Raw genomic sequence first — 23,718 nt, 5'->3', positions numbered from 1 at the left:
TAGTATGGGCTTGTTGTAACGCCAATCATGGACCTTAAACACCATCGCAATGCACTAGATATATCCTATATAATCATCCATTTGACCTCAAGGCCAAGCACCCGGATCAATCTCTGTTCCCAAATCCCTATCCTCTAAAAACTTCCTGTCCCTCAATTCGTCGGGTAAGTATTCTTGAACTACTCTTCCCTCCTTGTAATTAGGATTGTATTTGTACTGATCTCCATACCCCAACTCTTTCATCAACTTCGTAGGTGCATTTCTCAAATGGATAGGGATGCTTAAACTAGCCACCCCAGGTTCCCTCAGGGCAGAATATGCGTTGTTCAATCCTCGATATGCTCTTGTACTTTTGGGGGCTAGACACAGAGCCACAGTAGCATGAGCCATTGCGATTCGACATTCAGGCATACCGATTTTCTCGCACGCAGTGTATGTGCTAGTTGCGAGCGTTAGCATGGTATTGTCGGCCAGTCCTATATCTTCTGATGCCATAACAACCATCCGCCTAGCTATGTAAAGAGGGTCTTCTCCAGATTGAAGCATTCTTGCAAGATAGTATAGAGCAGCATCTGCGTCACCACCTCTTACCGACTTGTGGAAAGCCGAGATAGTATCGTAGTGTTGATCGCCAGCTCTATCATACACCAGTGTCTTGGTAAGAGAGGCTTTGATGTCTTCCTTAGTGATATTGGGTCTTGTAGACAAGCCCATGGCTAGTTCTAACAAATTTAAGGCCGTCCGAGCATCACCGTCAGAAAAGGCAGATAGATACTTCAAAAGCTCTGTATCCACAAGATCTGTAGGAGTATAATTTGGTCCCTCGGTCTTCAATGCCCTCTCTAATATTTCCAATATGTCATCGTCCGTCAACTTTGATAATGTGAATGTTCGACATCTAGACAATAAAGCGTTCTGAACTTTAAAAGACGGATTCTCGGTCGTAGCTCCTATCAAAGTAACCTGACCACTTTCCACCGGTCCAAGAAATACATCCTGCTGACTCTTCGAAAATCGATGGATCTCATCGCAGAATATTATTGTCTTCCTCCCAGTAAGCCCCAGTTCCCCTCTTGCTTCAGCAAATATCTTCTTCACTTCCCCTACCCCAGTAGATGTACTATTGATCTCGACAAACCGGCTTCCTACCATCGCAGCTACACACCGTGCAATTGTAGTTTTACCCGTGCCAGCCCCACCCCATAGTATCATTGATGGGACACGATCTTGTTCGATGAGACTGCGTAAAACTCCTTGTGACCCGACCAACTCCTGTCCGCATACTTCGTCTAGAGTTCTTGGGCGCATTCGTTCTGCTAACGGAGCGACCTTTTGAAAGGCATTGGTCTTAGTCTTCTTCGCTGGCGGGTCAACAATATCATTTTCCTTCTGTATCTCCGTCTCGGCATCGTCAAATGATCTCTTCCGCTGAACAGTCAGGGATCCACTCGCACTTCCATCGTCTTGTCGCTTTGTAGTTGTATTTCCATTCTGCACCTTCTGCTGAAAATTGGGGGTCGAGATGGGTTCTATCTTTGGGGTAGAATGCGATGCTGCCTTCTTAGTCGCAGGTGTAGAAAAAAAGTTGGAGACGGAAGGCTTCTGCGTGGAAGCTGGTTTCTGTGAATTGAATGCATATTGCTGTGTAAGTGGAGGAGAAACTGTGTCAATAAAGTCTTCACATCCCGAATCAATGTGACTATTAATGTCTTTGGCCTTTACTTGCTTTTCGCAAATGGGGCAAGCAACCATGCTGAGCAATTGGTGGGATTGGACTCTGCGTAACAAGTTTGGTTCATGATCATCACACATAGTGGCTTTTGACACACGCGTTTTAAATTTGAGGGACGCGCCTGTGAAAGCCTATGTTAAAGTGGCACTAGCTTACCTGTTACTTATGATTCCCCTCAGCTACTGCACACCCAATCACGAAGAATCACATGTTGATACCTAGGTAAACATAGCATTTTCACACGCACGGCAAGATGATCATAATGCATGGAAATTACTTTTTACGTTGTTTGGATTTTTCATGTCCATGAGCCTTTTGCTATGCCATGTTTTTGAAGTACATCCTGCCAATCGACAAGGAACCACAAACCCCGGAAAAGCCGTAAAACCTCAAGATGAATTGACACACGCCTGTTTAACCACCCCCTTACGCTCTCGACATAACACCCCAAGCCCGGATGATGTTATCTGTGTAACCTGCGAACAAAGTTTGTCCGTCCGCGCTCCATGCCAAACTGACACACTCTGGCTCTCTGCTCTTCTTGCCAACAGCTTGGAACTCTGGCTTCAACTCATCAACCTTGCTCTTCTTCTCCAAATCGAAGATGATGATGCTGCTGGAGGTGGCGGCGCAAAGCCAATATCTGTTGGGGGAGAAAACGAGGGCGTGGATCTCATCACCAGCGTTCAAGGAGTAGAGGTGCTTAGACTCGTTCAAATCCCACAACATGGTGGTTCCGTCCTTTCCACCGGAAGCGCAGAGGGATCCGTCTGGGGAGATGGTGACGGTGTTGATGTAACCGGTGTGTCCGATGTGGTCGGTTTGCAATCTGCAAGAGCTGAGCTCCCAGACCTGAAGGATTGAATGTTAGCATTTTCTGGGTAAGTAATTTTGGTACCAAATGAATTATGCGAAGACAATTTTCAGAAAATTAGTGTTAATTGTCTCATGGCAAGGTCTCCCAAGCTCTGAAGTAGCAAATACTTTGTAGAACATCATGAAAACTTCGCACAGCTTCAATTTGAAGTACCATAAAGAACGATTGTAGCTTACCTTGACGAGCTTGTCCCATCCAGAGGAGACAATGACTGGGTTTTGTGGGTTAGGGCTGAATCTAACGCATGAAACCCAATCGGCGTGTCCCTTCTCAGTGATGGTGAACTTGCAGTCACCGAGGGTGTTCCACAACTTGATCGTGCGGTCGCGGGATCCGGAGACAATTTGTCTGTTATCGGCAGAGAAGGAAACGGAGAGAACGTCGTTGTTGTGTCCAACAAATCGGCGGGTGGTGGTACCAGTGGCAAGCTCCCAAAGGCGGAGAGTCTTGTCCCAGGATGCGGAAAGAGCGTAAGCACCATCGGAAGAGATCACCTAGAAATCAAAGTCTCAGCATTCAATTGTAATTTGCAGATTGCGCTCATATTTCCCAGAGCCACCGATTTTGAGTGAGTTTTAACATACACAGTCAGAGACAATGTGGGAATGTCCGTGGAGAGATCTCTTAGGGTATCCGTATGAAGTCTCATCCCGGGTCAAGTTCCAGATGATGAGGGACTTGTCGCGGGAACCAGACAAGAGCATATTTGGGTTCTCAAGAGAAGTTGCGAGAGAGGTGACCCAGCCGCTGTGGCCCTCGAGGGTGCCCTTGAGGATAAGTTGTTCCGCCATGTTGGAGTATTGATCTGGTGAACGGAGAATTGAAGGATGGGCGAAATGGCAACGGTAACAGTGCTGGTTGGAAATATTTGAGAAATTGTGGTGGGAGGTTTTCCTAAGCGAGGTGGTACTAGCGCCACTTCCAAAAATAATGGACTCTGACCTAGAACTCGAAAAATTATTTCTTCTACCACAACAGTTTGAGGACTTGAGAAACCTCTTTGATGGAAAAAGGGAAGAACAAGTACTTGATCCTGATGTGAAGTTGTTGACTTGACTTGATCGAATCCTTATGCTTATATCCTTAAATTTCAGGCACATTTTCTTGTAGGGCAAGTCCGAGCAGATCAGTTTTGAGTGTTGTATTCATTCATTCTCTTGATAGAATCATATGGGCACAGTGAATCAATCAATCTCTTATTGAGCACTAATGCTCAGTAATAAGCTGGCGAGACAAGTGCTCCTGCCACAAAGTCTTGTCAGTCTTTGAAAATCAGAGGAAGTAACTGCTCAAGCCAACTCTCTTTTCAGCATGTATAATCACGTGATGCTATATGGGCTATCCGATATACAGTTATATGAAGTCTGTAATGAAACAAACAAAGCTATCAAAAGTAAAATAATATGCAAAACTCATTTGTTCTCATCAAATCATGTCATTAAAGCGATCTCCATACAATTTCCTTAGCCTGTTTCCTGAACCTATCAAATGTAACCTCTCAAGCTGCGGTATCACCACCTAAAGCATCATATGGCGTTCCACCCGTTGTATTGCTATCCCTGGGGAAGCCTGCATCATTCGCTGATTGAGCATTCTCTCTCTGCATCTTCTGCTCAGCAAGTCGACTCGGATCATTCTTTGATCCAATCTCTGAAGTAAAACTAGCATTCTTTGCATCATTACTCTCAAATCCCCCTTCCGTCAAATTCTTTCCCTTTGGGTTACCGCCAGACTGGTATTGATTGGACACATAACTTGGCGCGACCCCCGCATTGCTTGTGCTCTTTTGTGCATTGGGGTTACCGGCATATTTCTGGTATGAACCAGTAGCTCCAAGTTTCTTCTCTTCCGCCCAATCTTCAGTCGCCATTCGTGCTTCAGCGTCGGAAGCAGGATCTAGACGAGTAGCTCCAGATGTATTGGTATTTGCAAATGTGGAGTTTGCGCCTGCAACGCCTAAAGGTTCACCATCGCGATTTCCAGCGAAGCCTCCGCCAGCTCTCGTAGATTCGGCTGCAAGAGAATCTGATGCTATGGCTCCGGCACCCTCTTTGATGATTGAGTTTGGATCTTTGACCTGTTAAAAGTTGTGTTAGCAATCATGATAAAAATTGAGTCGTGCGAGGCAAAGAATCCCCAACACGATCCTCATCGAAGAGAAATCACTTGATTGACTTGCAGTCCGAGACGCGGTTACTGGAAATTTAACATGAAAGATTCTAAGCAAGTATTTACCTTTGTACCAGCTCCAGACATTTTGAATGTGATTTGATGATTAGAAACCTTGGTATTAGAAGATTCAAGCAATTATATCTTCGCGATTTGAAGATACAGACAAGTTGTTTAATTGTTTAATTTATTCCTGGAAGTTCTTTGTTCAAATCTGAATTATATAGCTGGCGCTCTGCATGACATCATTCTTAAACTCAAAGAATCACATTAAACAAACCGTATCCTGTTTCGGCTACTTACTTCTACTACATAAGGATGGCGCCAGGCACGTTTCCGTCAATCAACTCATAGGAATGCTAAAGTTGTGGAGATTCTAAAAGTTAGTGGTGGCACTTCTGCACATTTTGGACGACGTCAGCGATAAGCGTCTGGAAATTGAGGGGTAGTTCAACCTTATCACGTGTTTCGAGTGACACTTATCCCTCGTATTTGTTGGTGATATACTTTCCACATACTTTTAGAAATCTGGAGTGTGATTCAAGCAGAGTGATCTATGAATATCGAAATATCGACGTTGAATGTCCAACCGAATATGATTTCATCTGAGTGAGCGTTTGGTTGCATGTCAAGCGTCGAAATCATTCCCCAGGTTTTGAGGACCCCGAGCTTTAAAGATGCTTATTCACCATGGTCATTGCATTGCAAGAATCGTATTAATTTATCCAGTCATATCAGATTAGCAAGCAGTCTACCTCCTTCGCGTTTTGCTGTTCCAATTTACTACCTGTGGCTGCTGTCTAGTGGAAGTGGTGATAAAATTGAAATTTAAATCTTAGCTGTAGTGAAAGAAATCTATTGGTTCATTGATCTATATTTGATTCAGAAAGCTTAGAATAGGAATACACGCGCTGGAAAGAGGAGTATTCACATGAAGATGAAAACTCTCAAGTCCTTCCCAACATGCAATCCAGGTGCGACACGCTTTCGAATTGTCCAGAAAATGAAACTAATTTCGAGCATTTAGAGAATAGCAAGGGATCTTGAGGCATCACCACATCGTTGAGAATGCGGATTGGACACAATGCAACTTTCATTTAATGTGCCAAGAAATTTTGGAAGTTTTTGTATTTCATAGCCTTGTCAAAGCCGGTTTATATCTATTTCATACACGATGCGTATAATACAGCATCTCATCCCACCCGTCCCGTCCATCAATGCTATTTTTCGTTCATAACCCATCATCAGTCATTCCAATGATTAAAAAAATATAATACACTCATTCTCAAAATGGTCCTACACTTAGTCCTTCTTCTCAACACCCTCGCGTCCAATGTTGCTCATATCAACACCGCCGGCTTCTCTAACACCACTTCCTCCAGTAGCAGCACCCTCCAATCCAGATTGTTGAGCATTGCCAGTTGAGGTTTTGCTAGTTACGTCTCTTCCTGATCCAACGTTGACTTTGGTAGCATCGGCAGAGTTCCAGTCGCTGGCGACAGGAGGATCTTCTGGGAGAGGGAGGTTGGCTTGACGCTCTGCGATGAGGTCGGCTTTGGATTGTTGTTCTGGCATGTTGATATGTGTGTGAGGTTGTGTGTTCTAAAATCTGTTAGAATGAGTCGAGTGAATTGTTGTGGGAAGGGAAGCTCACTGTTTGGTTATGAAGTAGAGTAGTTAATTGTGAGGTTGTTCGTTGTGAATTGGTATGATGCGTGTGATGTTTGCTTGTTTGTTTGCTTGTTTGTTTGTAGTATGAAGAAGGAAGGCGAGGAAGGGGGGAAACGGGGGATTAAAAAGGCGTTGGAACTCTCGAGCTCATGTTCTATGACAAAATCATACTCCACCTTACTCAGGTACTGTACCAAGGCATAGTTAAATTATTCCTTGCTGAGTTTGGAGGTTTCGTTCCGGAACATCAGATACATTGAGAAATTGAGGGGCTCTATAAAAGATGTGATGTAATTATGATGTCGATCATGTCAAGCATCAAACTTTGGTGGGGCAAAAAGTTCCGATGGCATGACTAAGATACTAGGTACCACCGGGAACAAACCGAAACCAACGTCAATTTGAATTATTTGATTCGGTAGAATTCGATCCCAGATGGAAATCTCGATGGTAAAAAAGGGTTATGAAAAAGAATACTAGAAACTTCTTCATAATTTGGTATCATTAATCATCCTTGTAAAAACGCCAATTGCAGTGTCCTCAATATCTAGGCGCCGGTAGATAGGACACTCGATGTACCCTCAGCCCCTAGGCACACCTTTCATACCATCCTAAATCCTAATCCTCGACTCCAACAATGCTATCATCGCATCTGCTGTAGAGGTGCAGATAATCAAGGAAGCCTTCTATCACTTGCCTCTCCTGCTGGAGCAGTATTTCCAGCATCGGGGCTAAGATAATCTGCGTCTTCTGCAGCTTCATACTCCGCGATAAGATCTGTTACTACTTCCCTTGCTTCATCAAATTCATTGAGATTGTCAGCAAAGGGTGCAGTTTTCTTGTAACCTTCCATGAAGGCATTACGCTTGCGCATTCCATCGTATTGTCTCACGATACGTTTAAACAACTATAATATGTCAATAATTTGGTGCGAAATAGCTCTAAAGACACTCACTGTTGCTATACTTGTGTGGTTTGCCAGCATAAGCCCACTGACTCTGTGATTCATGGGTATATATGGACTCTTCTTGGTCAACGCAACTTGAATACTTGCTGGACCCCATGGAATGAATGTTGCAAGTCGTCGCTCCCGAATTCGAAGAAGACTCTTATGGACATCAGTTGGATCAACGTCTCCTTGAATAACGTTCAATATGGATATATAACAACTCTTCTTGCCAGGAATTGTAGAGACCATGCGGTTCTTGGGCTGCAACAGTCTTCGCATGACATCCAAAACTGTAGTTTTTCGTACGGTCTTCGCCTGTTCAACATTGTTTCCAGTGAATGGGGTATAGGCCGTCATTAAGAAATGGCAACGAGGAGTTGGGATGAGTGAAGCGACTATGCTAACGAGATCATTATGCATATATCCGGGGTATCTGAGTGTAGTGGTGCTAGCTGACATAACGGTAGAAACCTGTACATATTAATACAGCAAACTCTGGCTCCGAAAGGGGGGGTACCGACCAGCTGATTAGTTTGTTGGAACGAAGGTTCTTGGACATGCAATCTATCCGCAGCGATCCTAGACAGTGCTCCGTTGTCAAGCACAACAACCGAGTCGGCATTTTGTGTTAATCTTCGCATGGAGAGTAAACTGTTATATGGATGTACAACAACGTCGCCAGAATTGGTAGTGTCTGGGAATACGGAATACGTTTGTATAATCTTCTTAGGGAAGCGGTCATTCAGTCTTTCGAGCAGAAAAGATCCTAATCCGGAACCAGTACCACCTGCTATAGAGTGTAACATCATGAAGCCCTGCTTAGATTAGTTTCATCATTAGTGTGAACTGTTCGATTACCCACCTCAAGCGAGTCACTCCCGTCGGCCTCTCGATCAAGCATTTCCATAATTTCCTCATGTACAGATTCACCCGTTTGGTATCCATCTCCCCAGTTGTTTGCGGCACCTGAACCATTCTTTCCAACAAAAAAGTTCTCGGGATTGTAGATATTTTTGTATGGACCGGTTTGGATACCATTGAGGACCTGGATAACCACAAATTAACACCCCAAATATACCAACACATAGCATAGAAACACAAGAAACACATACACGGGGCTCTAAGTCAATCAAAATAGCTCGAGGGATATATCGTGTGTCGTCTGACTGGTAGAAAAACACATCTTTTCTGTCTCCTCCCTCCGTCGCAAATTCCTCAAGATTGCCATCTTGACTTATGCCATGTTCCTGGCATAACTGCTGCCAAAACTGACTACCAACTACCCAGACTCCCAATTAGAAATTCCTCCATTTCGTATGGCCAGATGAGGGGTATACTGACTGCTGTTGCCGCACTGGCCGGCCTGGACCGTAATTATTTCTCTGGTAAGAAAACAATGTTAGCAGCCGTGATGTATAAGGAAGGGAGAATTGGTTACCTTGGCATCACTGAAGCATCAAAGAAACAATACAGGTGTGATGCGCAATATCTTGCAATCAAAACCCCAAAGTATCTTGAATCTTATGATTATTGACGTTCTGGAAATTGTTTATTGTCGACGCGTGAAATAAGGTTCTGCGCTAGTTATCGCGATAGCTCTTTGAAAATGGTTGGACAGGGGTTTGTAGATGAACTTTTATAAATGAATACCTGAGCATTAGCTGTATACAAAAACTTCATTTACATTGCCGAAAAAGCTCAGATTGGTTAATTAAAGAATGCAGCTTTGACATACAAATCGCATAATAAGTACAACCTTTTACCATTGTCAAACACGTTCAGCTAAATGCAAGATGCCTGGCTTTGAGTATTCCTCAAGCCCTCCTTCTACACCAAATAGAAGCACCAATAGTCGGTTCAGTTTTGGAACCTCAAACAACCCATCGACTACGCCTGCTGGAGCCCCTCCCTCATCGGCCGGCTCTTATACTCCCGCTGGACCTGCACCATCGTCATTCTTGGAAAGCACTATGCGAAGCCCAACCCCAAACAAGTCGGCGTTTGGATACTCAGAGTACTCGCAGCAATCGGAATTTGGTCACTCCCAATCAGATTTCGGTCATTCCGAGCTCCAGAGCCCACAATTCTCCTCTCCTCTCTTCACAAGACCGACATCAAAACCACAGAGAGCGGTATTTGGCAACAAATCTCAAAAGTCGCAAAGGAATTTACGATCGCCATCGGGAAGTGAGGAGGAAGAGGATGATGAGGATGAAGAAAATGCTGGATTGGATACAAAGACTCGCAATCGCTTCGCAGATTCTTATGATGACGAACAAGATATGGAAAGTGAAGATGCCAGCTACGAGGACGATGACCTAGACGACTATCGCGGAACAAAGTCAATGAACCGCAACATCTTTAATCAGCACAGCAATTCGGTTCGGTTTGCAAGCACATCTGGCGGACAAATGCGACAGAGTATAGCAAACGATTCGATAGACTTCCAAGCATCTCAGGCGCAGTCACAAAGTAAAAGGGTGCCCGCTTCGGATTTTGCTGGTATCGCGAAAACCCTATCTGAAAGCCAGGGAATACCAGCTGTAGACGAAGAAGACGATCTAATATTGAAGACGGAAGCAATAATTACAAGGCTTTATGAGCAGGGCGTGGGAAAGGCAGACAACGAAGAAAAACTTGAACGTGCTTTGGCACTCATACCGAGCGAGTTAATAGCACTTTGGCAGGAGTATAGACAACGAACCAGAGTCTACAATGAGCAGGAGTCCGCTCCGATCATTGGCCCAGGTCCAGCAGCATCGGATTTTGCGAAGGCTAATTATCTGGCTCATCTTGCATTGCAAATACATCACTCAAAACCGGTGGAAAAGGGATTTGCAACCGTGGTTAAGCCTCTTCCCAAAATCATGCTAGATTGGCTGGAGGTGTTTCATAATCATTTTCCAAACCAGCTTCGGGATATTCAGGCTCACAGACCGAGCCCTGCTTCCCATCACTTATTCTGGACCACTATACTTAATAATGTCGTTCGTGGGCAACTTGTACCTGTTATCAATTGCCTCCAAAGTGCTGGTTGGAGATACTCATGGTCTGATGCAGAGGATATCAATGCTCAAGGCGGGGCAGACGGCTTTACTGGAGTAGCCTTAACCAATGTCGAAAAGGTAGTAGAGGATGCGACCAATGTTCTCTCTCTATGTCCGGCAATAAATGGAGACTGGAATATATATGGAAATGATTGGAAATTGTTTCGACTTCGGATATCACAGGCTGCGGAGGATCTCAAACAATTCGCAGAAGGTAGTTCTCGCCATGAATCAAATCGTTTTGGGAAGTCTTCCACGAGAAGTAGTTTAGGTGGAGGTTATAGTAAACTTGCAAAGAGGGCTGCAAGTAGGGTACCGTGGAATATCTACCAGAACCTACTTACACTTTATAGCTTGGTTATGGGAGAGTCTATCTCTATCATTGAAAATTGCCAGGATTGGTGTGAAGCAACTATCGGTTTGCTTGTATGGCATGATGAGGAGAAAGACGACAGACGTTTAGCTCCTGGGCGATCGATTAATAGTCTTCGCGCTTCTGCCATCAATTATGAGTCAGAAAATGGCCTTCGCAAACTTCAACGAGCATTTGAGGTTGTAGCTGGAATCAATACCGACTTTCATGTCAATAGCAATGATATGGTTGACGTGGGATTAGCTTGCCTATTTCAAGGCGACACTGAATCCCTCATTTGCATTTTGCGCGCTTGGTCTGGCCCCGTATCTTCCGCTTTAGCTGAAGTCGCATCGTTGGCGGGGTGGCTTCCTCGTACCGAACCTCAAGGTCTACTCGCAAATGGCGAACTTGATCAGGAAGACCTTGATCTTATCAATCTTGGCGCACCAACAGTACAGGATGGCGTCAAAGACCTCACTCTCATTACATATGCGAGGTCATTACAAGAGCTGCCGGTGTTGACTGCAGTGATTGGACACGCCGAGATAACAAAAGAAGGATGGGAATTAGCGATCGCTGTGTTGGGCCGACTTGATTCGGAAAAGAGATCTGAAGAGATGGTGGGTGAAATCATGAGAACAGTTAAGCTAGATAGTGCTGGGATTGTCGATAAACTTTGGCGATTACTCAATGATCTTGATATGAGTTCTCAAGCCGAAGCTATCGCAATGGTATGTGTTTTATGACCTCTCGCTATCATTATACACAGTTAGCTAACAACGTATAGTCATATGCCGATTCACTTGCCCGAGACAACATTTCACCTGGTGAAGCCTTGTGGTATTATGCTTTAGCTCATAATTCCGCCAAGGTTAAGGATGTCCTTGATACTCTGATCCAATTATGTCTAGTATATTCGACGGCCTACCCTCCAGAGGTCGAGCTCGATGACCATTTGCAGCGATTAATCTCATCTCCAAAGAACGCTTTAAATGAAATGTCTAGTATGGACCTCGAAGCCGCAGAACTTGTTCATACTTCATTGAGCGGATACGCAACGCTCCGTAGGTTTTATACCCTGAGAGACCAAGAAGTCATGTTATCACCAGGTTCTAAACCAGCAATGGGCGCAATCACCCGAAGGTCGGAAGCAGCCAATGCTCTACTAGCATTGATAATCAGTTCCGACGACAACATTCGCGGTGGTATTTACGATGAAGATCGTGGGGCCGTCATTCCTGTCCATTACATTCTCGCGCTCTTAGGCGAAGCGATGCCCTTTGTTAACCAGCCAGATTCCCTCCTCAGCACCTCTCAAATCGATATTATCCTCCGCACGATCGAAGATATTCAAGGTATCGGCCCGCGTATTTATGCCGTCTGCAACGCTTTTCTCGAAACGGTCATTAAAAACGCATCGGGTCTAAAGGGTTCTAACCCCATGGATTTATTAAGTCAATCATCATCGGGTACCTCTGGGAGTTTCTCAATGGTAGGAAGTTCATTGATGGCGTCGCAATTTCATAAATCGGTTACAGCGAGTGGAATCTTGATGAACAAGGGGGGTATTAAGAGAGGGTGGGATTGGAGGAAAGGGATTAATGCGGGCATGACAGATGTGGATATTCTGAGGGTATTGAGGTTAGGGTTGGCAAAGGATTTGGCGAGGGCGTGGTTGAGGGAGTCGGATGAGATGCAGTGAGAATGGTTGAGGAGGAGGACGGGATGTAAGAATCGAAAATGCGTGCGTGGGAATTCCGGGGTGGTCAGAGGCGTTCATCATGTGTATGAGAATAATATGATTCTGGAGATATCAGTTGTTGGGGGATTCGATGCAATACGGCGGGATGCGCTATGCATATAATTGCGTTATGTCACATTGCATGAATAGCGTTGTGGCCTGTAAATGAGAAATTGAATAGGAATAAAAGTCTTGATACCCCATTTCATGAATCCTCTTGATCTCTTCGGGTACGATGCAAAGTACAATTCTAGGGGGGGGTTCCCGCCCGGTGAGCTATGTTGCGCAGCGTTCACGGTTTTCTTTCGAATCTTTTCATAAACAATCTTTGATAACTTATTCCTTCATCGAATCCTGCCTCTCTTTCCTTTTATATTCAAATTTCAATCCAAGTTTTGGCTCCTAATGGCAGCTTGAAATTTGATATACTCCTGACACGAATACACAAGTGTGTACCCTGCGCTGGAAACCGAGATGCGTTCAGATTTTCATTGCGGTACAGCGTCAGTCTGTACTTCATCTTTGCACTGACAAGTAGAGCTGAAATCCCGTGTTTGAATTAGGCATTCCAAAGAGAATTTTCTGGAAGCTCTTGATCTTTTCGGCTTCCGGTGAGCTAAAATGGGCAATTAACATTGGGAAGACAGTTTGTCACAGAATAACTAATATTAACAATATAATGATGATTCTGATCCAAACTAAACATTGAAATAAGACTTGCTTATTCAAGGAATTTGCCCTACCTTAACAGGCACCAACACCAAAAATTCACACCCGTCACGCAACCCTCCAAAGGGCAAGCCTCTCGATCTCGCCTCCTTCACATACCCTACCGGACACCCCTCCATCACCTCCTCCACACTTCCTTTCATCATCTCCAAATCCGTACTGATATCCTCTACTCCCCTCCCCTAAACCCTCAAGACAGCCATCAAAGCAACAGGATGACTTGATAAAATCCCCACCTCTTGTAAATTCTTCTTCCCCCCTCAAATTTCCAAGCATTTTCATAGCCACCCCTTGATTTCTATGTTTACTATCTACGCACAGTTGTGTAATCCACAGAATAGAAAGACTTTCGTGCTGCCAGCGGGTAGCAAAAACGTTGCCTGCGAACGTGCCGTCGAATAGGAGGCAGACGTATATATTATGTGCCTTGGGAGGTATAATTTGGGTGATAAGTCTTCAACTTGAAATTTTGATCCGTAAACTGGTGGGGGTTTGAATTTTGATCGGTACTGTGTGTTTGATAAATAAATATAGCAAATGACTAGACAGGACTGATAGTTTCAGTAAGTTCAAGCTTTCCAGTAAATTGAATGCACGAATAAGTTGAACATTAAGCAGTTGAATGTCCTAAAAGCGTTGGATGCCCCAACTGATTTCAATACGTCCCAAACAACTTAAATCATGCAGAAACAAACCAGAACCATGCAACTAACCACATCACCAAACATTCACCTACCTTTCTTCTGTTCACCCCTCATTGTCTCGCTCGCTAACGAACCCCATACTGTACTACTGTACGCCATAATCTCGACTAAACAGTTTTGCAGCCTCCGACACCATCTCTCTACTAATATCCCTACCATCGCATTTCTCCAGCATATACGATCCAAGTTTAACTTCAGACAAAACTACATTCATTAGGATGACGAAACAAGTATTTAACTATAGTTCCTGACACTTATCAGTAGAAATAAAATAGATTGTGATTTACAGAAGGTGAAGAAGTAGAGACTAAAAGCTAGCCTCTATTTAGCATCACACCACATACCCCGCACATACCATATTTATGAAACAATTCAGCGACAATTTTGTCAAGATTGTCATGTGTCTTGTTGATTGATTCATTTGATCTATCAAATCCACCGTCGCAATTGTCCTCATCGTAACATGTGAATGCCAATGCCAATGCCAGGTATTGCCCACAAACACCCCTATGCCCCAAAACATTCCCTTTACTCCATGAAAACTGTGTTCTCCACACCCTGTCCCATCCATTTGTACAAAAAACTCAACAAGAAAGAAGCAAGCCTACTATCTACTCTTCCAGTTCACAATGACCAAAATAGCCAAAAACGGGTGAAGAAGGAAACAAATTATTTGCCAAAAGTCGCTTTATCATCATTCATTGAACATTCCATCTTCGCTCTACTCATTTCCCGTCCCTCTTAAAATCTCCATCGCAAAAGCCTTCCCCGGGATTGGCCATTGAAACCATATATTTTGTCAAGCCTTAAATTTCTAGTGAAGCGGAACGGAGTCCCCTGTAATTATGGAATCTTCCACTGCACAGCAAATGGATTGAGACTTGCATTGATAAACACAGGCAAGATCATCTCGTGCTCCCCTCGGGAAGAATTCTACTCAAACTCCTCAGCACCTCTACCATTGGCACATCCCTCGTCCCCACTACCTCCCTCTCTCTCCTCTCTCTCTCCTCCAGCCTCACCGCACTCAACGCCAATATCTTATCCGCGACTCTTCCTACTGTTTCCGCATAGCGTTCAATTTTATGTATGCCGTCCAAGAAGCAATCTACTTTCCCTTCGATTTCTTGATGAATAGTTTTGAGTCTTTCCGAGGCCTTTTCGCGCAGGGATAGAGATGACGATGACGTTATTAGGGAGAGAATAGTAGATTGTTCGGGGTCAAGGAGAGTAGGATCGATCTGAGTGGGGGAGAGTGGGTTTGCTTCGCCATGCGTATCTGGGAAGAGGGGTGGAAGAGGAGCAGTGGGCTTTTTGTAGGATATCCATTGCGCTTTTTCGATTTCTAGTCTAGAAATTGTTAGCCCGTATGTTGGGTAGTAGAAGGATAACCCATACTGTTTTACTCGTGCTTCTAAAGCCTGTATGTTTTCTTCTGCTTCGATGTTCTTAGGATTGGGTTTCTTGACCACTTTCGTTATCCTGGTAGGCTGTTTTTCTTCCCGATCGAACCAATTCGAAAATGTATTATTAGTCCCGAAATCTTTTAGAAGAGCTTCAGATATTGCCCTCGCTGTACTCGTTAGTCCTGTCTCTAGACCTTGTATATGATGAAAGTACCCACCTGCCAATTTTGCACCACTATCCGGATCGCCATGCGCAGGTTTTTCCGGCAAAGCTCTTTCGCCGGTCCAAGTCAAGAGCTGTTTCATCCTTCTCGGCTCAGGTAATCCATCCTCAATATGTTTGTAAAATTGCGAGGTTTCGACCTCTTTGTGGGGTATTGCGCTATATCCACTGTCAATGAGTGAACTTGCCCTCCTCCCACGCATACCCAAACTACTTCTCCTCTGACCCGTCCCGCCTTTCTTTCGTAATTCCTTATTTCGATTTATAATTGGTGTATCGCTAAATGGTAAGGCAATGACGGTAGAGTGTGTGTTATTCGGAGCTTCTATAGTTGACCTATTCGATTCCTCTGGCATAGGTGCACCACTAATCATATCGATACTGTTGTCGTAATCCCTGTTTCCATTCATGGAAATACCGTCCCCATTTTGAATTTTCTCAGTTGATAAACGCGTACTTTTCCTTGTTGCTCGTTTCGGTTCGACTTCATCCTTAGGTTTCTGTACTTTTTCTACTCGCGATTCTTTCGGCGTTGAAAGATTTGTTCTGGGTGCTGCTCTCGTTTTCTTGACAGGCGGTGATGATGTCGGTGCAGCATTGTGGCTTTCGCGCTCACGGGCTACCTTTTTAGTTCTCCTAGGTACAGTCGTCGTTACAGGCGGTGCCTCTGGTATTGGATCCGGTACAGATACAGTAGTTTTAGCCTTCTTGGACACACGCGTGAACTGAAAATCTCCATCTTCTTCCTCATAACCTGTACTTCTGTCAGTAAATTTTTGGTTAATGTACTTTAAAAAATCCATCTTCCAGCATTCCCCTCCCATAATCGCAAACACAAAAAGTGAGAAATATCGCAACCCACCAGCCAATCTTTTACTCCTTCTTCGCGCCGCGGGTTGTTGGCTCATTTTCAGAGTTTCTAGAGGATTCCGAGCTCGTACGAGGGTAGTCATTGATGTCCTAGTAGCGCATTTCCTTTCTTGAATTTCTTGTTGTCGGGGCGATTGTCGCCTTAGAACTGGAGATCGAGATAGATTTCGCGCGATTATCTCGTGTATCGTCGCGTCAATTGATGAATATTGGTATTCGAGTTAGGATTGTTCGAGAGGGGAATTCGTGGGGGATCGCGGGTTGCTGGGTTGAGTGATTGAATGCGTTGGTTGGGTTGGCAATATCATGGGGGTTTCAATGTTTACGTTTCGCTAGTGTCGGAATTATACAGATCATGTGACACACAGCCAATCCAATGCCTTGCTCAAAAACTTTCATGACAAGACATGTAGAAGTTTGGTGCTGATGTTCTTGAACAATCACTACTGTAAATTGATGTATATTTATGTGTATTTATACAAAAATCTTCTGATTAAATGATAGGATAGTACGGTCCTTGAGCTTGTTTTGTCTTTTGCTGCCACAAGGAAACAAATTTGATTATCTCTACTTCACATGCTTCTTATAATCTATCCCCAAACAGTCATGATCTGTCAAACATGGCTTGTGTACATTTTCGCAGCCCCATTCACCTCTATGCAAACGCTCAAACACAATGCTGAAGGTCACCATTTTTCTGAGAAAGGCTTGGAAGAGATCGTCCCCCTGATACAACATCAATATCCCATCAATACTATTCAGCTATCTTGTTGCTACTGTGCTATTTGAACATTTGAGTGATTTTTCAATTGACGAAATACCAGTGATAGAAAAATATTTCAAAAGATTTGTCTATATAGACCACAGTGTATATCAAAGGGCAAGGACAAAAAAGGCTGATCATATTCGTCACATTCAACAAGAGAATATTTGTCTAGATGAGTAACACGTCTAAAATACAACTTGAGCAAATAAGAATGAAGGAAATAAGTCTATAACAATTGTGAATCGGTGCACAATCCTCGCTTGCGATGATCTTGCCTACTTCTTCGGTCCAAGTGATCTCGCATCCACTCCCTCTACCTTAATAGTTTATATCCAGTTAGCTCCAGTACTGCAAGATTGAGTGAAAAACCCATGCAGTAACTATCCTACATATCGGGCCATACAATCTCATTTCTGAGGCTGGAGTCCTTGGGATCTTGATGTTGTATATAAGTCCTTGATGACAAGCTAGTGTAAGTTCACCGAGGTGTCCAGTGGGTTCGTAGCCAGTCCCAAAATGAGACTGGCTGGATGTTGACCAATGAATTCAGATTGATCTGCGAGAAGTCGTATCTTCTCTCCTCAGTAACAGACAGCTCCTGTAAGCGGCCAACTTTAGCATGGTCTTGGTAATAAGCTGCTTCCTGGATATTTGCCGCTAGCTCCGGAGCTGCAATCACTGTTGTTGTAAATGGCTCTGCTCTATTGTTAGCATTTGCATTGGCGGTGCTATCACAGGTAAATAGATGAGCACTTACGTCCTTTGATAGCTTCGGCATACTGCACAATTTCAGTTACAGTCTTCTGATCTCCCTGCATCCTGAACTCTATCGGCCATGTCCGTTGATCTAAGTACAGAGCTGCTGCGATGAACTGTGCAACATCATTTACAGATGTCATTGATACTGAAATGGCCTGGCCCATAATATTATATTCCGCTATTTCTGCTGTGTTTGTCTCCATATTCATGAGATAAGAACCTTGATAGCCGAGTGCAGTTGAAGTGCTGATGCTCATTGAAGCTAGGCCTCCTGGAGCGAATCGTTCATAGAAAACTCCACATGCAAAAACAGTATATTGCATTCGATGACGGGGGTGGTGAGCCCAATGTCGAAGCCTTTCAATGCTTGCAGCCCTTCCACGGTCTGATGGGTCGTTCGTTGGTCGCCCGCCTAGCTTATCTTTGTATTCTGCAGGGATAAAACGCTGAACACGGGAATGCGCGGCAGCATCAATGAGGTTGATTTGAGGGTTCCCAGATACCGTGGAAATGACTACATCTATTCCTCGAAGATTAAAGCGAAGATCATCCTGGTCATCGTAATTGACTAATGCCACTTGATAGCCGTGTGCTTCTAGATTTGGTTGACCCTAAAGACATTAGTTAAATGTGTTCAGAGATGTCGACGTGCTGAAGTCAACTGACCTGTCTCGATAAGATAATGAATGGATGTACAGTCTTGCTGATCTCATGAGCGATGATCTGGGCCAAGCCGCCTGAGCCTGCTATTGCAATTCTCATCATGTTGTTTGCCATCTGAATGCCGGTTATCACCATGTTCATGTACTCGGAAGGAAATTTGAGTTTTTAACAGGATTCTAAATTGTCAGATGTGTTATAAAAGTGGTAAAAATGGAAGACCAGGCAATCCTGTAACCAGATGAGGTATCTAGCCATGATAACAGAGAAAGTATTAGGTCACTTGACGAGTCAAACAAGTGCCTTTGATGTAACTGGATAGAATTGTGATAACACAAGGGTATTGGTGTAATTTACCCAGAATTTCTAGGAGTTCAACGCCATCAGCTAGGAAAGCATTACAGGATGAGAGGAGAGTTGACTACTAGGGTGATGCAGGTCGCGAGTTGGTACACCGGGATCTTGGGTAAGGTGGCAGTTCAGGAATAAGAGCGGTAGTTCAATTTGAAGGGTCAATTCTCAAACGGAAAGGATTTCGCCCGCATAATAAATTGACCTTAGGCATCGTAGAATCCGTTCCAAGAATTTGCGGTTGGTGAGATACCACAAATTTGTGACCACGGGCATAAGAGGAGCGAGAAGACTTGGATATGATGACACTTGGGTGTAGAATCAGCCGGCAAAACCCCATAAGAAGGATACCTCTTACCACATATGTGGCCGCATCATTGAATTCGGCACGAAACGCAATTTATAGTACAATTGGTAAAGGCGTCTACGTAAAAAAACCCTAGAGATCTTGATTCCTGATCCTTATCTGCATGCCGGCAAACATCGAACCTTGCAAATCCCGGATGTCAAGGGCTGAATGCAATCATGACACCCAAAGTCAGAGAGTGTGGGATAGCCCCGGCTTTTTTCTCTCCTACCAAAAGTGCGATCACCCACGACAAAGAATCGCCGGGATGTGGGAGTGACCAGGCTTCAGCCAAATCAGCCATCAAAAGCCTGGAGGAAGTATCGCTTGGTAGATTCAGGAAATTGATCCAGATTAATGATGGATCACTGATCATAGGCCTCGTTAAATCTGAGAAGCCTGCCAGATGCTCAAAACTCAGACCAGGACAAACTCGCTACTATCATTGGCCGTTCTTGGCCACAGGAAATGAGAGATACGCAATCTTCGCATCATCTCTGCCATTAAGCATACTTGTGAGGCTTGCAGAGGCATTTACGAGGGGCATATGCAGGTCAGACACATGCCCGAGTAGAAGTGAAAATGCGAACGGAAAGGCAGCACTGGACAACCACAAATATAGTTCATCTTCGGAGAGCAGAATAGGAAGATCCTAAGGACCCCAGAAATATGGCAATGTTGCTACATGAAGATTACTTTAAAACAAGCCTTGCATCTTCCATATCCATGAATATTATTGGGGGCGAGCGATGGAGACAGCAATGGGGACAGCAATGGGGGCCCTCGAGAGAATCATAAAAAAACAATCCAACATACCAAATTTCCATGATAGAATAGAGTCTTGGGAATGAAAGCCCCATTCGATGGTTTGCGAGCAGGTTTTGGCAGCTGTCGGTGTTTTACAAAATTTCTTGTAAGGCTGAAGAGATAAAATGTTGATCATTGATAGTTCATGCAGGTCGCTTCCGAAGTCTAGGCTAACCCAGGTAGAGTATTGCCAAAGAATACATTGATTGGTGGAATGTGACATAGATATGGATAGGATATTATGTCAGATTCCACTTGGGAGGTGCTAGGTAGGTAATCTATTGGATAGATGAGTTGAGGCTCTTTGGAAAACTTCCCTTTCCCCTATAGGTAGGTAAACGAAGTCTTGATGTTTGTATCATTACCATTATTGTGGTTGTACTTATCAGCTAATCATCCCCACGATCAACCACCTAGTAGCTGTTTCGACCAAGACGATTCAGAGGTTGACCCTAAACCTTCTAACACTTTGATTATCCTGAAAGAAAAATCAATCCTTTCGTTAAAGAAGTCATTCGTATTCTGTTTCATAAAGCTGTCACGTAGACCTACAGAATGCAATGTGCTTTGTAGCGGCGATACAAAGATTCGAGTCTGAAAGGTCTCTGATGAATGTATATGTGTTCTATATCAAATTAAAGTTCTCCAGTATAATTGTAGAATTAGGAACACAAGCTAGGTAAGATATAAAGTTGGTCCCTTATCCTTAAGACGTTTGTCGGCATAACACCGGTGCAGATTGCCGAGAAGATTTGAACACCCTACTGATTCATATCAGAACGTCTTTTGGGGACAACTTGTGGTGATACTTCAAACGCCCGCTACAGTTCGAGAATCTTTGATTGCCGCCGGTTGCGTGCCAGTATATGCACGTTCGTACCTAAATGCTATTCCTACATGTATCTATATTTATTGTCCTTATTAATCAAAAATGCAGAATCGACAAGTAGACAGCCAACATACTATCTAGATGGATAGCGGAATTGTTTCAGGGGAAGATGTGTAGATCTATTACATTGTTCAATTGCAGATTATGTGCTTATTGGAATGCAGCAAAGCTGTCTCATTCTAAGCTAGGCTTGTCTATTTTGCTATCGCAGAAGTCTCTTTAGCTAAATTTTGAGTAGACTTCCGGAAAGACCCAATCTATCATAGAGCACACTACGATTGAGTCTAACTCGGATCGTTGGAATCAGTATCATTCCATATAAAGGCCATCTTAAACTTCGAGTTGAACTTTGCAACTCTTTCGTAAATCCTTTGATCACGCTTGATCTTTCCTTCCATCTTCGCCCTTAAGGTCATCATCGTATTCTTTTTGGACCACGTTAACGAGATCCCCAAATGGAATTTTTTGAATTTCTTCCCAACGGAGGGATTGAGTTTTGTCGGTCTTACTCATGGTTCGACCGTCTGAATGGAACAGAAACCAAATATCCATACCAATGCCTGTTATTTCGGTAAGGATTGCCCAATTGATGGTGTAATATGACTTGAGCGAAGGTATTTGTTTGATGTAGAAAAGCGAATCTTCTTTATCAAGATAGGAATCCCATTCGAAATTATAAACTTTCGCATCTGCAGGAATTTGACTCTCAAAAGACCATCCTTGCTTTCCAGCACCGTCCTCCATATCTGCCGCGCTGTTAGGTTGGACGTCTCCTGGTCGTGAACAAAATTACACGCTAACAGGTACTTTGTACCATGGGTCTTCCACTAATCCAACCTCATCGAAAATCTCTTCCATAAAGATGAAAGCCGGACTGCTAAAGAGAATCAGCAATGTTGCAAGCATCTACCTAGTCACTATTACTATTTTATTCCCCAAATCTAGCATCCAACAACATACCGGTTTAACCAACCATTGAATGGTTTTGGCTTGATCATATTTGCTTTCCCCAGCACCATTACTCTTAGCCAGGATATCATCTTTGTCAAGCGGAGAGACGTGAATACGCTTGCGGTATGGTTCCTCTTTGCGAATGCCAATCCAGTGATGGCTTTTCGTAAAGGAATTGGTAGGCTTTAGTGCCTGAAGCATGGCCCCGTAAGAGACTATCATTGCGCTGTTCATAGTCAGATATTGATATCTTGATTCAAGAATGATGAATGCCAGCCAATTGCAAGTACCCAAGTCAACTATATCAAGATCTTGAGGAATAGTGACATGAAGAAATTCTTTGATTCCTTTGTGTAAAAGCGAGAAGTTGCTAGCTCCCCCCAAAAGGAAGAATTTACCAGGCAAGATATGAGACTCGAGTCCAATTAAACTTCCAAGTTGTTCTCTGAGAAAACTTGTCGTGCTATTGACCCATTTATCGAACCAAGATTTCATTTGCTCACTAATATCAATACTTGTAGTTGGCAAGTGTGAATATATAACGAAGAAGATTTACCTTATGATTTTGATGCTTCTATCACTGAATCTATATTTTTTATATTCTTCATTTCCATTCCATGATTTGATCCACCTAACGAACCATATTTTTGCTATGGCTATTCGTTTTTTGAAGCCATCTGGAAGTCCAGACTTAACCGGCTATTGATCTCATACATACTTCTAAAAAGATTTCTCTACACCGCCTTCACCCCCGTGCAATGCTAGTGATAATGTCAGCAAGACTATTCACTTTCACAAGGCTAGCAACTTATTTACAGGTGGCATAATTTCTTCAACTTGTACCGGGTTCTGGGATATCTGACGAGAGATACTAAAGTTCTAAAATTCTATCAGTGCAGGCTCAGTAACTGATAGAGGGATCTACAAACTGATGTCCCCTTGCCAACATCGAATGTACAGAAGAAAGTACAATTCTCCATTTTCAAACTCTTTGGGGATAGGTTTATCAATCCTGTGAGCGCACTTTCAATCTTTGATTATAATACGTATCTGCCTTTGAGCTTTGGAGCAGCATTGAAAGCAATCATGTACAAATCGATGCTTTTCTTGCTCTAATTAGACGGAATTGTAAATATCTAGATTGGGGTTTCTCTAGTTACGTTGGTTCCGCCTAGGATGACCTTATTGGTAAGCCAAAGGATGTAGTCGGCAAGCAGCCAGATTTCTGGATGATCATTAATATCGGTATTTGTGTATCGATCTTTGAGATAGGGGATTCTGCGTGCAATGGCTGCTAAGTCTTTCCTATGTTCTGAGGCTTCAGGTCTAGAATAAAGGCCATCTTTCATTCGATCAATAATCACTATACCCTCTGCACCACCTATCGGATTGACACAGTATCAATATTTTGCTGTCGAAACTTCCTTTGCATAATCCGGTCTACGTGGAAAGCCGGGCCATTTATTAAAAAAGGTTGGCTTGATGTCGGCCAGATTTACAAATTGATTTGAGCGTACTCTGACCCGTGCAGTGTGTACACTGGTGAATTCGGTACCCAATTCGTATGTTATCAAATCGTAATACCCGTCAGAGGAAACAAGTTCGAGTAGAGCAGTAGGAACGGGGTCGAGTGACCGAATTGATTGCTCAGTCTCTTCCGACGAAGTAACAGACGGTGTTGTCATGTTTTCTTTCCGGTACTTGCTCTGGGACTAA

At 43.6% G+C, this 23,718-nt stretch overlaps 10 protein-coding genes across 10 annotated transcripts; 2 read left to right on the top strand and 8 right to left on the bottom strand.

Moving 5' to 3' along the window:
* Positions 1–87: 87 nt before the first annotated feature.
* EAF01_010252 (uncharacterized protein) lies at positions 88–1,752 on the bottom strand (the record flags this gene model as incomplete). The annotated part of the gene is made up of 1 exon (XM_038918509.1): positions 88–1,752. One exon carries the CDS (start codon positions 1,750–1,752, stop codon positions 88–90), a length of 1,665 nt encoding a protein of 554 aa, XP_038765734.1.
* A 164-nt stretch (positions 1,753–1,916) lies between these two features.
* EAF01_010251 (uncharacterized protein) lies at positions 1,917–3,400 on the bottom strand (the record flags this gene model as incomplete). Its single annotated transcript, XM_038918508.1, has 3 exons — positions 1,917–2,584; positions 2,786–3,103; positions 3,194–3,400. 3 exons carry the CDS (start codon positions 3,398–3,400, stop codon positions 2,159–2,161), a joined length of 951 nt encoding a protein of 316 aa, XP_038765733.1. The 3' UTR covers positions 1,917–2,158.
* Positions 3,401–3,911: 511 nt separating this feature from the next.
* Positions 3,912–4,949, bottom strand: EAF01_010250 (uncharacterized protein). The gene is made up of 2 exons (XM_038918507.1): positions 4,845–4,949; positions 3,912–4,686 (listed from the first exon to the last, which is right to left on the bottom strand). The coding sequence occupies exons 1-2, from the start codon at positions 4,863–4,865 to the stop codon at positions 4,108–4,110; spliced, it is 600 nt and encodes a 199-aa protein (XP_038765732.1). The 5' UTR covers positions 4,866–4,949; the 3' UTR covers positions 3,912–4,107.
* Positions 4,950–6,080: 1,131 nt separating this feature from the next.
* On the bottom strand, positions 6,081–6,353 carry EAF01_010249 (uncharacterized protein; the record flags this gene model as incomplete). The annotated part of the gene is made up of 1 exon (XM_038918506.1): positions 6,081–6,353. The coding sequence occupies one exon, from the start codon at positions 6,351–6,353 to the stop codon at positions 6,081–6,083; it is 273 nt and encodes a 90-aa protein (XP_038765731.1).
* Positions 6,354–7,122: 769 nt separating this feature from the next.
* Positions 7,123–8,844, bottom strand: EAF01_010248 (uncharacterized protein; the record flags this gene model as incomplete). The annotated part of the gene is made up of 7 exons (XM_038918505.1): positions 7,123–7,356; positions 7,405–7,869; positions 7,920–8,213; positions 8,261–8,443; positions 8,511–8,677; positions 8,740–8,780; positions 8,837–8,844. The coding sequence occupies 7 exons, from the start codon at positions 8,842–8,844 to the stop codon at positions 7,123–7,125; spliced, it is 1,392 nt and encodes a 463-aa protein (XP_038765730.1).
* Positions 8,845–8,944: 100 nt separating this feature from the next.
* On the top strand, positions 8,945–12,742 carry EAF01_010247 (uncharacterized protein). Its single transcript, XM_038918504.1, has 2 exons — positions 8,945–11,531; positions 11,588–12,742. Exons 1-2 carry the CDS (start codon positions 9,192–9,194, stop codon positions 12,500–12,502), a joined length of 3,255 nt encoding a protein of 1,084 aa, XP_038765729.1. The 5' UTR covers positions 8,945–9,191; the 3' UTR covers positions 12,503–12,742.
* Positions 12,743–14,073: 1,331 nt separating this feature from the next.
* Positions 14,074–16,760, bottom strand: EAF01_010246 (uncharacterized protein). The gene is made up of 4 exons (XM_038918503.1): positions 16,466–16,760; positions 15,599–16,357; positions 15,373–15,547; positions 14,074–15,324 (listed from the first exon to the last, which is right to left on the bottom strand). The coding sequence occupies exons 1-4, from the start codon at positions 16,554–16,556 to the stop codon at positions 14,880–14,882; spliced, it is 1,470 nt and encodes a 489-aa protein (XP_038765728.1). The 5' UTR covers positions 16,557–16,760; the 3' UTR covers positions 14,074–14,879.
* Positions 16,761–17,373: 613 nt separating this feature from the next.
* On the bottom strand, positions 17,374–20,310 carry EAF01_010244 (uncharacterized protein). The gene is made up of 4 exons (XM_038918501.1): positions 20,172–20,310; positions 18,665–18,837; positions 17,997–18,609; positions 17,374–17,935 (listed from the first exon to the last, which is right to left on the bottom strand). Exons 2-4 carry the CDS (start codon positions 18,800–18,802, stop codon positions 17,718–17,720), a joined length of 969 nt encoding a protein of 322 aa, XP_038765726.1. The 5' UTR covers positions 18,803–18,837; positions 20,172–20,310; the 3' UTR covers positions 17,374–17,717.
* On the top strand, positions 19,535–20,011 carry EAF01_010245 (uncharacterized protein; the record flags this gene model as incomplete). Its single annotated transcript, XM_038918502.1, has 1 exon — positions 19,535–20,011. One exon carries the CDS (start codon positions 19,535–19,537, stop codon positions 20,009–20,011), a length of 477 nt encoding a protein of 158 aa, XP_038765727.1.
* A 1,116-nt stretch (positions 20,311–21,426) lies between the features above and the next one.
* Positions 21,427–22,497, bottom strand: EAF01_010243 (uncharacterized protein; the record flags this gene model as incomplete). The annotated part of the gene is made up of 3 exons (XM_038918500.1): positions 21,427–21,805; positions 21,866–21,957; positions 22,012–22,497. The coding sequence occupies 3 exons, from the start codon at positions 22,495–22,497 to the stop codon at positions 21,427–21,429; spliced, it is 957 nt and encodes a 318-aa protein (XP_038765725.1).
* Between the last annotated feature and the right edge of the window lie 1,221 nt (positions 22,498–23,718).

Source organism: Botrytis porri (genome assembly GCF_014898465.1).
Source record: "Botrytis porri strain MUCL 3234 chromosome Unknown BPOR_016, whole genome shotgun sequence".
NCBI lineage: Eukaryota > Fungi > Ascomycota > Leotiomycetes > Helotiales > Sclerotiniaceae > Botrytis > Botrytis porri.
This window is presented reverse-complemented; position numbering and strand designations above follow the sequence as displayed.

What these genes read in the sequence shown, in the direction of transcription:
- EAF01_010250 (XM_038918507.1), bottom strand. Translation starts at nt 4,865, where the DNA reads ATGTCTGGAGCTGGTACAAAG. An exon ending in TGTCTGGAGCTGGTACAAAG is followed by an intron (nt 4,687 to 4,844) that starts GTAAATACTTGC and finishes AACTTTTAACAG; the next exon opens with GTCAAAGATCCAAACTCAAT.
- EAF01_010247 (XM_038918504.1), top strand. Translation starts at nt 9,192, where the DNA reads ATGCCTGGCTTTGAGTATTCCTCAAGCCCTCCTTCTACACCAAATAGA. An exon ending in AAGCCGAAGCTATCGCAATG is followed by an intron (nt 11,532 to 11,587) that starts GTATGTGTTTTA and finishes AACAACGTATAG; the next exon opens with TCATATGCCGATTCACTTGC.
- EAF01_010246 (XM_038918503.1), bottom strand. Translation starts at nt 16,556, where the DNA reads ATGACTACCCTCGTACGAGCTCGGAATCCTCTAGAAACTCTGAAAATG. An exon ending in TAGTGGTGCAAAATTGGCAG is followed by an intron (nt 15,548 to 15,598) that starts GTGGGTACTTTC and finishes TAACGAGTACAG; the next exon opens with CGAGGGCAATATCTGAAGCT. An exon ending in TTAGAAGCACGAGTAAAACA is followed by an intron (nt 15,325 to 15,372) that starts GTATGGGTTATC and finishes AACAATTTCTAG; the next exon opens with ACTAGAAATCGAAAAAGCGC.
- EAF01_010244 (XM_038918501.1), bottom strand. Translation starts at nt 18,802, where the DNA reads ATGAACATGGTGATAACCGGCATTCAGATGGCAAACAACATGATGAGA. An exon ending in TCATTATCTTATCGAGACAG is followed by an intron (nt 18,610 to 18,664) that starts GTCAGTTGACTT and finishes TAATGTCTTTAG; the next exon opens with GGTCAACCAAATCTAGAAGC. An exon ending in TGCCGAAGCTATCAAAGGAC is followed by an intron (nt 17,936 to 17,996) that starts GTAAGTGCTCAT and finishes ACAATAGAGCAG; the next exon opens with AGCCATTTACAACAACAGTG.